This window comes from Clupea harengus, chromosome 18 (genome assembly GCF_900700415.2).
Source record: "Clupea harengus chromosome 18, Ch_v2.0.2, whole genome shotgun sequence".
Taxonomy (NCBI): Eukaryota; Metazoa; Chordata; class Actinopteri; order Clupeiformes; family Clupeidae; genus Clupea; species Clupea harengus.
This window is the reverse complement of record NC_045169.1, coordinates 20,020,580-20,038,079: the sequence shown is the minus strand read 5'-3', so window position 1 is coordinate 20,038,079 and position 17,500 is coordinate 20,020,580. Positions and strand designations below refer to the sequence as shown.

Genomic DNA, 17,500 nt, shown 5'->3' with positions numbered 1-17,500 from the left:
TGGACGTATGTGGTGTAACTGGCTCTTGTTGGATTTTTTGGATTCAAAACATCTTGCTGCTTATCCTCCTGCTGCTTTTATTGATCCAGCAGGCTATATGGTGTCAGTTTTAACTTACCTGATAATTAAAGGCACAATGAGGTGCTGGAGCGGACAGCACATCACTATTTACTTGCGTTAACCTCTGAGAGGCCTATAATCAATGGGGATGAATGATTGATGGATATGGTATGGAGTGATCGAACATCGGTACAATAAGTCATACTGTGCTTGGTATTGGGCTATGAGGTTAGCATTAGAGCCCCACAGAACACAGGCTGAAGTGAGAGGCCGCTACAGGTAGCGTGCCGACTTCCTGAGCACCAACTACTCCCCGACAGGCTTAGTACCACCGTCTGCAAAGACTTGAGGTTTAAATTGTAGCCTCTTACCTATTTTATTTTCCCTTTAAATTGTTTATCATAGCAGTGTCTTGTTAATATAATAGCACCCTTTGAATAAACGATGTAGACTAGTCTGAGTTGGAGTCGGAGTCTTCTCTCCAGAGAAGTAACATAATCTATTGGTAAATCATAAACTCTCTCAGAAGTAGTCCGATAGTGTCTCCTCTTGCAAAAGGTGAAACGTTATTCTATCTTTGTCTGATGATAATGAAGTCCTCCGCGCGAGCCTATCTGATTCCTGACACAGCTTCTGACAACCATTTCAAAATTTCACCGTAATGTAATAGAAAGGCAGTTTCTCTGTGAAGATGAGTTGATGTGAAGCTACCGTTCAGTGGTAGGGGGAGTTAAAGACTTGTGCTGGAGTCAGCCAGCTCTTGCCTGCTTGGATCCACTGGGATTATGCTCAACAGGGAGAGACTCACACTGTGATAGAAAGCAGTGACTTCACTGGAGCTCTGGAGGCAAACTTTACATCAAAACACTTCTTGCTGTAAATTTAGTTTAAAAGCGCTGACGTAAGGAAGTCCTCTCTCTCTCTCACTCTCTCTCTCTCTTTCTCTCTCTCTCACACTTACAGTTAAATGCAGATGCCTGTAGGTTGCAATCATGTCAGTTATTTGCTGGCTGTTTTATAATATAATTTATATTCACTTAATATTAATCAAATGTATTAATTGATCAAATGTACACACACACAATACTCAAGCCAGCACATACCACACCGTTCACATGTGTGTGAATGCTCAAATATTGCTCATTCCACACACACACACACACACACACACACACACACACACACATACACAGACACACACACACACACACATACACACACACACACAGACACACACACACACAAAATACACAAGCCAGCACATACCATACCGTTCACATGTGTGTGAATGCTCACATATTGCTCATTCCGCACACACAAACACACAAACACTCACACACACACAGCTACTTCGCTACTTGATAGGAGACAATGCTGAGGGTACCGTGCTTCAGAGATAAGTGTTAAATTATATGAATGCATTATTAAGATTTTTTGGGGAGTATTGGTGGGGGGTGTAATTGGCAAAAAACCGATTTAACGCTGTCGCTGTTTCCCTTCGAGGGTTTTTGGCATAATTCTGCTGGCGCTGATTGACAGCGGTGGCAAAAGGCCGGAGCACATCACAGGGAGAGAGAAAGGCTGGGGCAAATCACAGGGAGAGAGAGAGAGAGGCTGGGGCAAATCACAGGTAGAGAGAGAGAGAGGCTGGGGCAAATCACAGAGAGAGAGAGGGAGGCTGGGGCAAATCACAGGTAGAGAGAGAGGGAGGCTGGGGCAAATCACAGAGAGAGAGAGGGAGGCTGGGGCAAATCACAGGGAGAGAGAGAGAGGCTGGGGCACATCACAGGGACAGAGAGAGAGAGAGAGAGGCTGGGGCAAATCACAGAGAGAGAGAGGGAGGCTGGGGCAAATCACAGGGAGAGAGAGGCTGGGGCACATCACAGGGACAGAGAGAGAGAGAGAGAGACAGAGAGAGGCTGGGGCAAATCACAGAGAGAGAGAGGGAGGCTGGGGCACATCACAGGGAGAGAGAGAGAGAGAGGCTGGGGCAAATCACAGGGACAGAGAGAGAGGCTGGGGCAAATCACAGGGAGAGAGAGAGAGAGAGGCTGGGGCAAATCAGAGGGAGAGAGAGAGAGGCTGGGGCAAATCACAGGGAGAGAGAGAGAGGCTGGGGCACATCACAGGGACAGAGAGAGAGAGAGAGAGAGAGAGAGAGAGAGAGAGGCTGGGGCAAATCACAGGGAGAGAGAGAGAGAGAGAGAGAGAGGCTGGGGCAAATCACAGGGAGAGAGAGAGAGAGAGAGAGAGAGAGAGGCTGGGGCAAATCACAGAGAGAGAGAGAGAGAGAGAGAGAGGCTGGGGCAAATCACAGGGAGAGAGAGAGAGAGAGAGAGAGAAACAGAGAGAGAGAGAGAGAGAGAGACAGAGAGAGGCCGGAGCACATCACAAGGAGAGAGAGAGAGGCTGGGGCAAATCACAGAGAGAGAGAGAGAGAGAGAGGCTGGGGCACATCACAGGGAGAGAGAGAGAGAGAGAGAGAGAGAGAGAGACAGAGAGAGGCCGGAGCACATCACAGGGAGAGAGAGAGAGAGGCTGGGACAAATCACAGGGCGAGAGAGAGAGAGAGGCTGGGGCAAATCACAGAGAGAGAGAGAGAGGCTGGGACAAATCACAGGGCGAGAGAGAGAGAGAGGCTGGGGCACATCACAGGGCGAGAGAGACAGAGAGAGAGAGAGAGAGAGAGAGGCTGGGGCAAATCACAGGGCGAGAGAGAGAGAGAGACACTATGCTAGTCCTGCTAGACCGCAGGGCTTCTTTTGTACGCTTGCCTTTGTGTGCCTTCATTCTCTGAAGGTTACAAATCATTATTGTGTGGCCAACACATGCAGACTGTTGCGCAGGCACGTGTGTGTGTGATCTGTTGTGTGGAAGTCAATCTGCCACCCACTGGTCATATCATAAGGCCCCTAATGACCCCATGGTGGGAACGAGAGCCCTTTGATTGGCTCAATGGAACCTCCAGCAATTCTGATATTGCTAGCCTGTACCATAATGAAAATGATTGATTTGTGCCTCCTTTGAAATGAAAAGTAAAAAAAAAAAATACGCAAAAGAGGAAGAGGAAATACGATGAAAGGGAAAAAGAAGTAGAGGAAAAAATATATATATCTGTTTAAGGACAAGGAAGGTTTTGAAAAGCAGTATCAGAAATGAAAAGAAACTATTCACAAGTAAAACTAGGCTATGCTTTGAGTTGAGCAACTCATCGTTCTAAGCCTTCATCAGCAGATGGAAACCCTCTGTCTGCTTCTGTGTGTGTGAGCATGTTCGTCTGTGTGTGTGAGCATGTTCGTCTGTGTCCCTTTTGAGAAAGAGAATGTCTCACGAGGTAAACCTGTGAGGTTCTCTTCCAAGCAGTCGGCTTGAATCGTTGAGGTCAACAGAAGTGTGTTTCTCACTCCGCTAACCAGGGCATTGCACCACAGCTACGGGTGTCTGAACAAGGCGATGGAGTGGAGTTGGCCAGTGTTGGAGAGAGAGAGAGAGAGAGAGATGTATAATAGAGAGAGAAGAGGAGAGAGAGAGAGAGACAGAGAAGAGGAGAGAGAGAGAGAAGAGGAGAGAGAGAGATGTATAATAGAGAGAGAAGAGGAGAGAGAGAGAGAGAGAGAAGAGGAGAGAGAGAGAAGAGGAGAGAGTGAGAGAGAAGAGGAGAGGAGAGAGAGAGATGTATAATAGAGAGAGCTGGAGATAGAGGAGAGAGCGAAGGAATGGGATAGTTAAGTGTAGAAGTTAAAAGTAGGGTAAAAGCCTGAATAAAATGTAGCGCAGCAGTGAAAGAAAATGTACAAAAAAGAATCCTTGACTTAATAACATGTCGTACCCCTAAGACATGCTGTGGAAAAGCTTTAAGAGCTGAGTCCACAGCTGGAGAAGCCCTGCACTGATGTTCTGTGACTCAGACATCCCCCCCCCCGCCCCTCTGTTTCTGTCTGAGTCTGCCTTATGGACCTCTGTGCCAGTGGAATGACACTACGAGGCTCGACAAGGTAATGGCACATTTAGTCAGAGGGGTCCAGCAAGGATGTGTGTGGGTGTGTGTGTGAGAGAGAGTTTGTTGTTTAACAGAATTGGTCAACCCCCCACACAGTCATGCACACACACACACACACACACACACACACACACACACACACACACACACACACACACACACACACACACACACACACACACACACACACACACACACACACACACACACACACACACACACACACACAAACACTTACACACCACCACCGCCACTCTTTTAAAAGGCAGTCTTTGTGCCTTTAGGCAAGAAGAAATTGGAAGATGATATAACAGCAGTCCTCCATACCCACTTACCCCCCCCCCCACCTCACCCACCCCCCACCCCTCCAAAAAAATGTGAGTCATGCTCTTGATTCCTGAGCTCTGCTCCCCCTCTGCTGCTAGCCCTGATAAAGTGATAAATGCCCCCGTATCCGTCCCTCTGATCGCCCCGCACCCCTCTGATCGCCCCGGACCCCTCCAATCACTGGGTTCTGCCCTCTATTAGGGCCGTGGGTCTATGGGATGTAGTGCGCTGAGAATAAACTCAAGGAAGCAGCTCTCCGCTCTTTCCTTTCAGACTGGTTGTTGCGGTTCAAAGTTTGGCTAAGGAGTTTGACTAATCCTGGACCTTGAACAGATGTGTTTTTATTTTTCATTTTTATTTCTCTGAAGGTGTAGCCTTAACATATCGACTGAGCTGTGGTGTGTGTGTGTGTGTGTGTGTGTGTGTGTGTGTGTGTGTGTGTGTGTGTGTGTGTGTGTGTGTGTGAGGCATTATTCATGCTCATACTGTGGTAAAATCATGTGTCGGGTTCAAGTCAGGACAGAAAACCAACAGAAGGCTTTGATTTACTGGACTAACCCCTCAAGTGGAGTTTAGTGGTCAAATATGGGTGTACTTGTTCATTTCAAAGATTCATTTCTCATAGTCGTGTAAGATGAACTGGGTGTTTTTATAATGATAAGGAGCTTTTTATCATTGCATAACAATCTCTAATTGGGCTGCTATGTATGCTAGGCACAGGTAAGCTTTGACCTGAACGGAGTGAATGGGCACCTACACTCTGCATACCTGAACATTAGCATCTCTGCCACAGCTTCCACATCCTGAATATGAAATAACATGGCAGAGGGGAACAGAGACTGCTAGCCTTATTCGAGCGAGACCTTGAGTGGTCAAACTTAATTCTGATCCAGCACATGCAGAGTACATGGAGTAGGCAGAGAGGGAGTCCCTCTTATTTCAAGTGTCCTTCTCTTGTTGTTGTTTCCCGTTCAAGCACGGCTGGAGAGGTTCTTAGATGGCCTTCAACACAAGGAAGAAGGCACAAAAAAAACAACAACAACACAGACAGGCTTTTCTCAGATTTCTAGATCCTTCATTTCATTGCAGTTTGGGTGATTCAAGGATGCAATAGCGCATGAAAACTGCAATATACAAGATATTTATCATTTATAGACCTTTATCAAGATATTTATCAATTATAGACCATCTCTAATGTCCTTTAGAGTGCTAAACACCAGGAAGGTTACAGCCATTATTAACAGATCAATGTGCATTGTGCCAAGGAGGTTTTTTTGTTCTGGATTCTCAAGGCCCCTTTGTTCGGATAGTCTACCGCAAATTACCATTCAAATATCTATCGACACTCTTTATGAAGCCGTGCAGCAACAGATGTGGATTAAGAGTAAGGATTAGATTAAGGGTATGAATCGGAGATAAATTCAAGTTATGGTCAGAGTGTTTATGTGTGTGTGTGTGTGTGTGTGTGTGTGTGTGTATGTGTGTGTGTGTGTGTGTGTGTGTGTGTGTGTGTGTGTGTGTGTGTGTGTGTGTGTGTGTGTGTGTGTGTGTGTGTGTGTGTGTGTGTGTGTGTGTGTGGTCTTTGGATGTGAACCTTAATGCAAATGTGTCGTGCTGTCTGTGTTTCTTCTTCCTCTGCAGGTGAGGCTGGTGGTGGAGGTGATATGGCCGCTGTTCCTGTTCTTCATCCTGGTGGGGGTCAGATCCACCAATCATCCCATCTACAAAGGCCAATGTAAGCCACTCAGATTGAAGTCTGAAATGACCCAAATAATAAAAATAATAATAATAATAATAATAATAATAATAATAAATAACATTTATATAGTGCTTTTCACAGTTCTCAAAGACGCTTAAGTAAATAAATGATCAGCGATTAGCATTCTGTGAAATTAGACAAAATCCAAAACAGTAAATGATGAGTTTCCTAACTGGCTTAAGAATAATTTCAGGGCGGTCCAATGATGATACACCCACACATGCAGCTCAGAGTGATAATGCACCCTCGAAGGTGAATGATAACTTAAAATTAAACCAGTTACAATCATGAATATAACATTATACAGGTTCTATGAGTTATGGCTCTGCCACCACAACACAAACTCAACATTTTTCAATACCTTCCCTGCTAACATGCTTTATTTATTTCCCATAAATATACTGTTGTTCTCCTTCTAATGTGCTACGCTATTTAAATGTACTACGCTGCTGTGATAATGGCACAAACTCAGACATGTCAGTCATCATATGTTTTTCTGAACCAGTGAACTTTCTCAGAATCACATTAAAGAGACATTATGTAACAATTTGCTTCTGTAACTACAACTGGTATCATCTTCAAAATATATTTTTTTAAATGGTATGAGGTCAAGTGCAGGACGGATAAACATACCTGTTGTTCCAATTAGCCACGTAGGCTGTACACTATACAGCTCTGAAAATGTGAAAGAAAAAAGCACGGCACAGCACGACTTGCCCACTATATCACCAAAAGACACGAGTTAGCACGTTTTTTCTAGTGCCAACTGTGCTGTTGTTGGTGTTTGTAAGGTTGTTTTGCATGCCTTCTAAGTTGTTTGATTGCCGGTCCTTCCTTCTGCTTAAATGTGACAAACTCAGACATGTCAGTCATATATTATATGTTTTCCAGTGCCAGTGTATTTTCCCACGAACGTGTTAAGCACAAAGAGAATCTCATCAGGAGGATTTAAAAATAATGGAGCAGCTTTAGACTGAGTTATAAATGGCCAAAGCTAAACTGTCAATCTGTATCTCCACTGGCGCTGATTCTCTCCCTTTCCAGAGATCAGGTTGAGCACAAAGAGAATCTTCAAAGCACTGTCTTCAAAGTGACCATTCAACGATATCACTACTACACGTTACGTGTACCTGAGATACCATCATTTTCCAACTAATAACCGTGGTTTATACATTGATTTTGTAGAATTTCTGCAGCCCTTCGGTTAATACTCGAGTGCATCCTAAACATGGGAATGCATTTTCCCCCCGCCTGGTAGTTAGTTACGCGCACAGTAACTCTACAAGGTAAAGGGCGAATGGGTCTCTCTCTCTCTCTCTCTCTCTCTCTCTCTCTCTCTCTCCATCCTCCCTCTTTCACATACGAATCCCATTAATGTATCAGGTAATAACAACATGGGAAAAATATTTGCACCGGGGCCAATCACAATTATGTTATGTTATTATGTTACGCTATTGCTTCAGTCAGCTAGTCTGTCTGCAGCTTTGCCTATATGTCTGGGAGTAAAATATCATTCTGGTGGTGCTCATGATGATTGTTTTGCACTGCCTCGAGAAAATGTGGTATAGTCACTGTATGTTCAGGAATCCTGGAATGAATTCATGTGCTTTGATCATAAGTAAGAGTTATTTGTCTTCTTCCCCCCCCCTTTCCTCAGGCTACTACCCCAACAAAGCTATGCCTTCTGCTGGAGTGTTGCCATGGATGCAAGGCATCATGTGTAACCTTGACAACCCTTGTGTTAGCAGCCCAACACCTGGAGAGACCCCTGGCCAAGTCAACAATTTCAACTCCTCCATGTATGTGCTCTCGCAGTCACAATGTATTCTCCCACCGCACGCTTCGCCCAGGTGCGGTGACTAAATAATCACATCGCCGCGCTGGCGGCCCCCCTCATTTGTCATGGCATAAAACTCTGTCGTGCTTTTATGGATTTTGTTCTCTCTTGGTGTTAAAGATTTAAGCCTGGGGGAGTTTGGAAAAGGTCACACAGTCACATCCATGTATTATTTTTCTTCACTTATCCCGGCCTGTCTCTGCTGCAGCGTTGCGGGGGTGTTAATCGAACTGCAGACGCTCCTGTCCGTCGGCCTCTCCCCGGCTACGGTCAAACAATTCTTGGACGACTTTGGCCAGGAGTCCTTGGTTCTTCAAAATGCCGACCTTGGAAATGGTATGATGCACAGCATAACGACGTATTATTCAATATTCATTGTCGCAGTCAGAGAAAACTGTTGCAGGGTGTCCTTGAAATGTAGTCAAGGACAGTAACTTTGGGTCTGGTGTTGATGTTCAGCATATGGTCTGAGAAGCTAGACTAATCTGAGCTTTTATTTCGAAGAGAACGGAGGACGCACATACTCCTTCTGCTCTGCGTTTGTGTTCTTAACAACCCAGCTCTGAATGACATTTTGTGATGAAAGCATGCTTGTTTGCTAGACTTTGTTGTTGTTTACAAGCAAAAAACCTGTCCACCCAAACAAAATCAAACCATGTCCATCACTGTCATTAGGAAATTATGTGAACGACTCCCAATTTGAATATTTGAGGTGGTAGCAGCCCATCATTCTCTAGGATGTGCTGGAAACAGCTTTACCCTGTGAAATAGCGTGACTGTCCACTCATCTTCACAACTCACATCTGTGATGTAACCGAATCTCTGAGAGATGCTCATTACTAAGTACACATACAGAGAGCCCAACCAACTGTCGTCGAGGCCATGGTACAGCCGATTGCAAGACAAGAGGGGAAAAATTAGCATTTGAGGGTCATGTGCCACTACTATACAAGATTAAATCCATCAAAAGATCTAAGCCCCGGCATAATTAACGGGAATCTGAATCAGTGAACGCAAGAGGGAAAGGTAATTAGACAGACCAGAGACGCGGGCGATATCAAAGACGAGGATGGCAAAGGTGGGCTCGCCAGCGCAGTCTGTCCGATGATTAAAAGAGATTAGAGGTGGGAGCTCCAATCAGCTCCACAAACGGCGGAGTTCAGCAGAAGGCTGGGGTCTGTTTGGCACTGACCCTAACACGTGCTTTAGTTGGCACCTGTTATGACTGTTTTGGTTTCGGTTGGGGGCGTTACAGGTAACAGCGATGGTGTCTATGCTAATGCCGTCTAGGCTAAGAAAAGATTGGAGTGGCTTTTCAAAATGGAGATTAAGTGGATTCATCAGGAATGCTTAATGAAATGGTTGCTATCATATGTACTGTATGATAAGGAGCAGTATGCCATTTGTGGGTTTCATGTAAACACTTTAATGTTTTGATGTAGACCCACTAAAGAAAGAGAGGCAGCTGTCATGTCCCCATCCTAATTAGTCATAAATAGTACCGTTTTGCACACTGTGTGCTAACTCAGTTTATATTTTAAATGAAGCTTTAATATACAGAGGACTCGCACAGTAGCTTCTGAACTAATCTTTTCCAGATGAGGACCAGGCCAGGGCCAGACCTCTGCCAGTCGGCAGTTATCCTGGGAATTTTCTAAAACTAAACGAACGACACACACATAGGCCAGTTCCTCTCACAAACCTTCATCTATTATTACTCATGAAGCAGGAAAACGCCAAGCTTCCGGAATCTTGGGAATGTCACACATTTCAAATGTGTGAAACCGTATCATCGAAGAGAGCCTGCTCTCTCTTTTTCTTCGACCCCAGTGCCCCAGTGCTATCGAAGTAGGACCATGACATCGCTATAGATTTGGCATAGAGGGGAAAGTAGGGTGTGTGTATGTGTGTGTGTTGGGGGGTGGCATACAGAAACCGCTCAACACTCAATTGGCTTTCATGCTTGTCTATGAGATAGCCATGTCCCATGGACAGATGATGTGCTTTTAATTTGGCGTAAATGGCCATTAGCAGCCTAATACAAGCCCAATTTACAGGCAGTCTCTTCCCACAGCGAGACTTGGGCTTCTCACACATGGTAGTTCGGCCTTAGTTATATTCTTACAGCTTACCGTATGTTCATAAGCTGTCAAATGAAATAATCACATTGCAGAAATGCTCAGCTTAATTCCCTGAATATAGTCACAGTGTGAAATAATAATCATGTTGTTAGAAAGTTGGAATTAATAGTCAGAGGGTCAGTTTGACCCCTTTCTGATCATACTGAAATTCACTACAGATAGCAGGATCTTTCCCTTCAAAATCATTGAAGTAGCCTTTGTAGCCGAAACCTCTTTTTGAGCTAATGTACTTGCCCTCCATCTTATGTTAGGTCAACTGGTTCCTCTGAGAAGTCTTCTGCGAGACGATGAAAGTTTCACGGCGTTCCTTCAAGATGAGCTTGCGGTGTCACCGCCCACCGCTGAGAGTTTAATGGAGACAAGCCTGCGCCCCAACATGGTGAGTTAACGATTTGACCTCTTTTTTTTGCTCTAGAGTCAAAGACCAGATGATCGCCATCACGCCCTTCAGAATAGTAATGTACAACCAGGGGTGCATTTCCTGAAGAAACTGTAGCATAGCCGTAGCGCTAGGAGCAGAAGCGACACCAAAAGTGGAATGAAGATAAAACTTAAGAGGAGCAAAAGTGCTTTTTTAGTGCTTATGCAGTCAAACTTATAAAAAGACTTAGTTATTTAACAGATGCTTCTAGCCACAAAGATGCACAGTATTGTAGAGATATGTGATCTTGGTGGTGTTAGCACCTTGCTAACCAATTGAAATACAGGAAAATAAAAAAGATAGAACACGAGAACAATGTCTGACACAATAGTCTAACTCTAATCGAACTAACTTCGCTAACAGCAGTGGTTGAATTAATGAATAAATGAATTAATGGTGGATTGTGAATGGTTTAAAAAAAGGAGAAAGATCCTTATTTATATTAAATAGTATCACGTTTAGCTGAACATAAGACAGGCATTTCTTTAACTGGGCAATCAAAACAATGGCATGATATTACCCTGTACGTAACAAGTGGACTTCGAGCTGCCTCTAGTCAGAAGTGACTCTCCCCTGGACCCCCTCTATCATGGGCATTCCTGTGTCGTTTAAAATGGCTAACTCCTTTGCCTGTGAAGAAGTAGAAGGAGGTGAAGGAGGTTTTCACAGGCAGCCATTTTAAAGGACACAAGCTCAGCCTTTTTTTTCTGCTTGCTGTGAACACATGAATTGGCTAAGTACAGGCAACACACCTCTCACCCCTCACACTTCTGTACTAATCTTATTACTGAGAAGTATAGCCTTCCACTTGATATAAAAATATTCAATTTAATTCTGACTTGTTGCAAGTGCACTTTTAACTCGGGTTGCAGCTGAAATGATTATTAGAATGAAGTTATCCTTAACACAATAGCATAGTATTCATACATTAGACCTAGACCTCTAACTTAATTAGCAGTGAGTAGCGATTCAATTCCAGAACTGTAGCCCGTGTGCCGGCTATAATTAAATGATCCAGATTGTTTTCAGTTATTTAGCTAGACCATTGTATGTATGCTTACTTCTCAATCATATTGAATATGGAAAAAAGAAAATAAATTGTCAACTTAGCCTAGCCCTTGATATGAAAACTGTATCAAATTACAAATGTACTCTGACGAGAATGCACTGCCATCAATACTCCCTGGCCTTTTTGGTCACCATGGTGTTAAAGCAACACTATGCAACAATTTGACACTTTTTGAGGTATGGTTTTACAGGCAACTAATTTTGGTACCATCCTCAAATTCGTTTTGATAGCATATGGTCATGTGAAAGGACAGATAAACACCTGTGTCTTTCCCACTAGCCATCCAGGATATGCACTATGTAGTTCTGTGTTCCGGGCTGGAACACCCTGCAAAAATGGAAGAAAAGCTTTCACATTCATGACATTGCCAGCTATACTGCCAAAACACACCTGTTAGTGTGTTGGCAAGCTTCTATTAGTGCCAACCAGTGTTGGGAGTAACTGATTACAAAGTAACCGATTACTGTAATCAGATTACTTTATCCAGTAACTCAGTAATGTAAAGGATTACCTTTGAGTTTTCGGTAATCCGATTACAGTTACTGACCGAATAAAAAAGCAGTTACTTAAGTTACTTTTTACGTGCCTATCTGTTCCCTTTCATTCGATTGATATGCTCATGCGCGGCCGTGACCCCATATTCACCTCAGTTTCCATGGTGTTACTTTGTAAACCGTTGGTGGGAACTGCGGTGAATGTGGGGTCACGCGAGTAGAAGGCTAATAAACATGATGGCAGGCGATAAGAGTGACCACGGATGTTTTGGATGTTTTCTTTTTGTATCTGTGAAAGAAAAAAATATTACAGTTAAATGTAAGCTGTGCCCTGGAGACAAGCGCCTCTCAACTGCACTTGACTCAACAAGCAACATCTACAAACATCTGTTTCGCCAACACGAACAGGTGAAACTTGTAGCGAGAGATGGCCATGTCTCGGCCTCGACTGAAGGACAGACTGCCCCAACTCCTCTGAAACAAGCTAAACATTAAGATTAGGTTGCAACTGCACCACGAAGCCAGAGCTGGCACTTAAGTTATTGTTTGTGTAACCCTGTTAAATTGTATTCATTAAAATATAAATATAAGTTAGAATAAATAAGTTAATTATATAATAAATAGCATTTAAGGTTTAAAAAGTTAATTGATTAAAATGTTAATTATTTGCTGTGCTGCTTTTACTATGTCAAGCGCTGGGCCTAAGGCTTTCCATCAGTCTCTGCCTTTTCTTTTTGGGAGAGCAGTCACACTCCTCCACCATGGGTGATGCTTGACCCAGCCACGATTGTCAGCCACGATTTAGCCTGTTTTGTAATTTGTGTGTATTTTACATTTTTGTAATTTCATATTTGAAAATTAAATGACAGTCTAGATAATTGACTCTGTTTGATATGTCACTAATCCTATAGTGTACTGGTGCATTACAAAATTGCTTGTTATATTCACATTTCTATTAATTTGGCTTGGGTGCAATGGTTGGGACATTATGGTAAAAATAGATTGCTATGTACAGTCTGCTTTTTAACCCTTCCTGTTTATGTCATCGGGTCAAGATGTGCCTAGAGTGCTGGTATAGGATCAGATTGTCTTGTGTCTATTCAAAGATGCAAAACTGATCCTAGATCAGCACTTCTATGATTCAGGTAAGGGATGATCTTTTTTTTGTTTTTGGAAAGTAACTGAAAGTAATCAGTAATCCGATTACTTTATAGAGCAAGCAATCAGTAAAGTAATCTGATTACAATTTAGAGAACGTAATCAGTAACTTTACCTGATTACTTTTATTAAGTAACTTGCCCAACAATGGTGCCAACTGGGCTGTTGGTGGTGTTTGCAAGGTTTTTGCATGCCTTTTATGTAGTTAGCTTGCTAGTTTTGGAACAGAACTACTTATTGCCGCTTTAAGGTTTATTTAAACTCAACTGACATCTTAATCACTGTCGTAGTACCATTTAACAGCAATTTAGGCAATATGAGTCGTCATCCGTGACTTTCCTTGATTTTCCTTGATAACCCCCAGTTAAATCTGAGTAGATTACACCATAGATATATATAAAGGCTAGATGTCTCGTCCAACGGAGTTGAACGTCCGCACATGGCGGCCATCTTGCCCCGGTCAGTTCGCTCACCCATAACATTGTGTTGGTATTGGTATGTACTTTTTAAATAACCATAACTTGCTCAATTTTCAATGGATTTACAAATGGTTTGGTTTCTTACAAACGTTATTAACGTGGTTATAATTCGGGATGCTTTTTGGATATTTTTAAGAAAATAACATAATTATTCATAAGTGTGCAGTGTCATAACTACATCTCTGACGTTTATAACAAACCATCCCGTTTAAAAATCGGTTGAAAATTGAGCAAGTTATGGTTATTTAAAAAGTACATACCAATACCAACACAATGTTATGGGTGAGCGAACTGACCGGGGCAAGATGGCCGCCATGTGCGGACGTTCGACTCCGTTGGCCGGCAACGCGGACGAGACATCTAGTCTTTATATATATCTATGGATTACACCCTGTGGTCTGCACATGGGACAGTCATGTGATCATGGGACAGTCATGTGACCATGGGACAGTCATGTGACCTTACTCTGCACACCCTTCACTGCCTAAACAGAGAATGATTGCATACAAATAGAGAATAAATTGTCACATTTTTTACTTAATTAAGTTGAGGCCTTTTGCGGCTATGTAATTGCACAGGCCGACATGCGATTCCAATTGTGATTGTGATTAGATTAATCGTGCAGCACTATTCGGAAAATGACCAGCCTACGCCACTCCTGCGTCTGTGTGACTGCTCAAAGGGGATTTAGCTCTGTGCGTGGCTGAAGCTCTGAGGGCTTCCAAGTTTATTCTGTCTGATGCAATTCTATGTTCCCCATCATATCTGATGAGCCTGAAGGAGATGATTACACTCGCGAGACAAGCACACAGGGCATCAGGAGGGGAATGCAGATGTGTGTGTGCTGATGGGATTGTGTGTGTATGGTTATACGTTTGTGGGTGTGGGTGTATGTGTGTGCTTATGTGTGTATGAGAGAGCGAGAGAGAGAGTGTGTATATGAGTATAAATGTGTGTGTAATATTGTGTGTGTGTGTGGTGTTTACCAACTGATAAATGCTGAAATGTTCAATCCAAGCTCAGATGCTGCCTACTGTTGTATAACAAATGTTTGTATTTATTTCATTTTTAGAGATAATTAAATGCCTAATGGAAGATATAGTGACTAGAGGAACTTGAGTGGGCAATGTCATTTCCATTACCCAGCGCATGTATAGGAGACCCATTAGTCTCTTTTCAATAAACTCTGAATCTATTTCAACGGTTCTGCTATTCCATTATCATTAATTCTCCAGAACAGTAAAGACTATGTCTTTTAAAATTCTCTGGCTATTTACTAAATGGAAAAACAAAATAAGATTAAATAAGAAATGAAAAAAGTGGCAACTGGGAAGTATGTTAGAAAGTAGACAAAAGGGAAAAAAGTAATGTACTTACAACAAAAAATGCAAGCTATGCAAGAGAGATTGGAGGGGGCTTTTAGACAAATAAAAAAAATGAAGTGGTCTGTGACAAGAACACACAACCCTCTCCCATCAAATGCCCTTTTTTTAAATCTGAGGGTACCCGCCACCCTGGAGGCACGCATTGGTCTGTGACAAGACCACACAACCCTCTCCCATCAAATGCCTTTTTTATTTAATGTGAGGATACTCGCCACCCCCTTCTTCTCCTTTTGCTCTTCCAGATCCCACTGCTCTTGAGGGAGCAGGACCTGAGGTCAGTGCTCTGTGAGGGCCCGGAGCTCGAGAGGTACCTGGAGTTTAGCTCGGATACCGATCGGGACGTCTTCCAGAACCTCAGCTGCTCCCTCTCCCCCGCACAGCTGCGCCAGACCAGGGAGGCCTTCCAGCAGAACCTGGACCCCAGAAATGTGAGTCGTAAAGGCTTGGTGTGTTGATCTCTAGGTTTCAGAGGCACATCCGATGTAGGCTTCCAACTCCAAGGAATTTGTCTTGGTTGCCTGAAACAAACAAAACAAGTGAAACAAGCAATAGTATAATGTTCAAAGGAATACAAAAGTCAAGAAGACAATTTAGTAAACAATTTTACTATGGACAAAAATTATCGAAATTTCGTCCAGTACTGAGTTATAACTCTATAACCAGCAACTGCAAAATGGCTATACAATGTAATCCCATGGGACATGCATCTGCTTCAGCTTCTTAAGACAGGTATAAGTGGCATCGAAAGGATCCCTTCAGAGATAGACCTGTGTCTGTTTACCGCAGTAACTGTTCTAACTCAATACCGGACCAATTCCAATCGTTAATTGTCCTTAGTAAATGTTTGGACCAAAATCTAAAGATCTAAAATTTGGGCCCAGGTTGGAAAATCCTAAAGTTTCCTTTTATTTCGGCTTGTTGTTACACATGCTAGTGTTCACCCATACACTTCCATGGCTTTCTTTCACTACATCTAATGCAGAAACCATATCATCTGGTCATTGTTCCTAATAAATTGCTTCTGACTTGGAACTGGTGTCGATATGGTTGATAAGCGCCCACCCACAGTCGATCGGCTGATATCCGGATTTTTGCCTCAGCAAATTTGCTCTGCCATTGTGATGGTCTCCCTGCTGACACCCTCATTGTTTGTTGTTCTCCCAGGGGTCTGCTCCTTTGAATTCATGTTCAATGACATTTACACTCAGTTCCATAAAAAGGCATCAGCCTGACAATGCAGCCACAAACTACGCTTCCTAAAATCCAGACAATTATATTCTGGACAGGTTCTCTCAAAAGGCAAATAGCATCCATGAAAAACAGAGCGTTTAAATCTCAGACACTCCATGTTTGAATACAATAGCTACTTATTTAGGAATTAGGCCACAGCGAGCAGATTCCCTGAGGGAGTGCCTAAGATGGGTCTCCTTCATATAAATGTCTGCAGTGCAAAAACTCAGCAGATGCTGCTCTCTAGACAGGCAGCACTGACTAGGGGTGCCCCTGAAGTGATGTGCCTGACCCCTTGATCTAATATGAAATCATTTGAATAATGGCCCTGTCATTATGTCTTAATTAGACAGATCTTGTGACAGCGTGTAAAGCAGACGCATTTACATATAAGATAAGAACTTGGAACAAAGTGAGCCTACTCCTGGGGGGGATATGAACAAAATGGGTTACATCGATGAGTTTCGTATCTGATGTATGGGGTATAGCTAGAAGTTACAGGCCGTCTTACTCCAAAAGAAATATGTAGCCTAATGCTTGGCTTATCACAGACCGCCTGTCAGACACTACGCTCCCTGAAACAACCCCTTGCAATGTCCCTGGATGGGCGACTAAGAAGATGCTGGAAATATAAGCCAGGTTAAAATGTCATCAGATATTATTAGGATTTTTGTTAGCAGGTCGCTAAAGGTTAACCATAAGCATTAGGCTAACTCAGTGTTGCATCTGGGGCTAATGGTTATCCTGGATAGACACAGACATCCATAGTTCTAGGAACTGCACGAGGCAATAACCTCGAAACCTCAGCTGTTCTGCCACCTCCTGTTTCTTCTCCCCATATTTCTCTAGGGCAATAATTAGACCCTGGGATCTACACAGTGGGATCAGACACTCAAGTACTAGGTGGCCAGGCAACATCCCAGCAAGCTTCTTTACCTCCTGGCTGACCATCTTTCTTATGTCCTTTATCAATCCTGCCTTCAGTCATTTGAAAAGGAACGCAACATCTGCACTAAATACTGCATTAGCGGCTAGATGCTAAGCGCTCTGCGCTTTACACCGAAGGCTGCACCCCATGTACAATATGCATGGAAATATGATATGTGTAGTGTGACTAATGCTTTGTTGAAAGAGGGTTGC

At 43.2% G+C, this 17,500-nt stretch overlaps 1 protein-coding gene and 1 long non-coding RNA gene across 5 annotated transcripts in view; one reads left to right on the top strand and one right to left on the bottom strand.

Moving 5' to 3' along the window:
* The window catches only part of LOC116224718, a 17,809-nt gene extending 4,933 nt beyond the window's left edge, over window positions 1-12,876 (bottom strand). Inside the window, exons 1-2 of the long non-coding RNA XR_004165708.2 lie at window positions 12,793-12,876; window positions 5,188-5,190 (exon numbers count right to left, since the gene is read on the bottom strand). This is a non-coding gene — a long non-coding RNA (uncharacterized LOC116224718). The remainder of the gene's footprint in view (window positions 1-5,187; window positions 5,191-12,792) is intronic.
* The window catches only part of LOC105903072 (phospholipid-transporting ATPase ABCA1-like), a 221,849-nt gene that overhangs the window by 12,214 nt on the left and 192,135 nt on the right, over window positions 1-17,500 (top strand). For all 4 annotated transcript variants that reach the window (XM_031585405.2, XM_031585404.2, XM_031585401.2 and 1 more), the window contains exons 3-7: window positions 6,029-6,122; window positions 7,804-7,945; window positions 8,192-8,319; window positions 10,376-10,503; window positions 15,373-15,558. In XM_031585405.2, coding sequence (XP_031441265.1) covers window positions 6,029-6,122; window positions 7,804-7,945; window positions 8,192-8,319; window positions 10,376-10,503; window positions 15,373-15,558 — 678 coding nt within the window. The remainder of the gene's footprint in view (window positions 1-6,028; window positions 6,123-7,803; window positions 7,946-8,191; window positions 8,320-10,375; window positions 10,504-15,372; window positions 15,559-17,500) is intronic.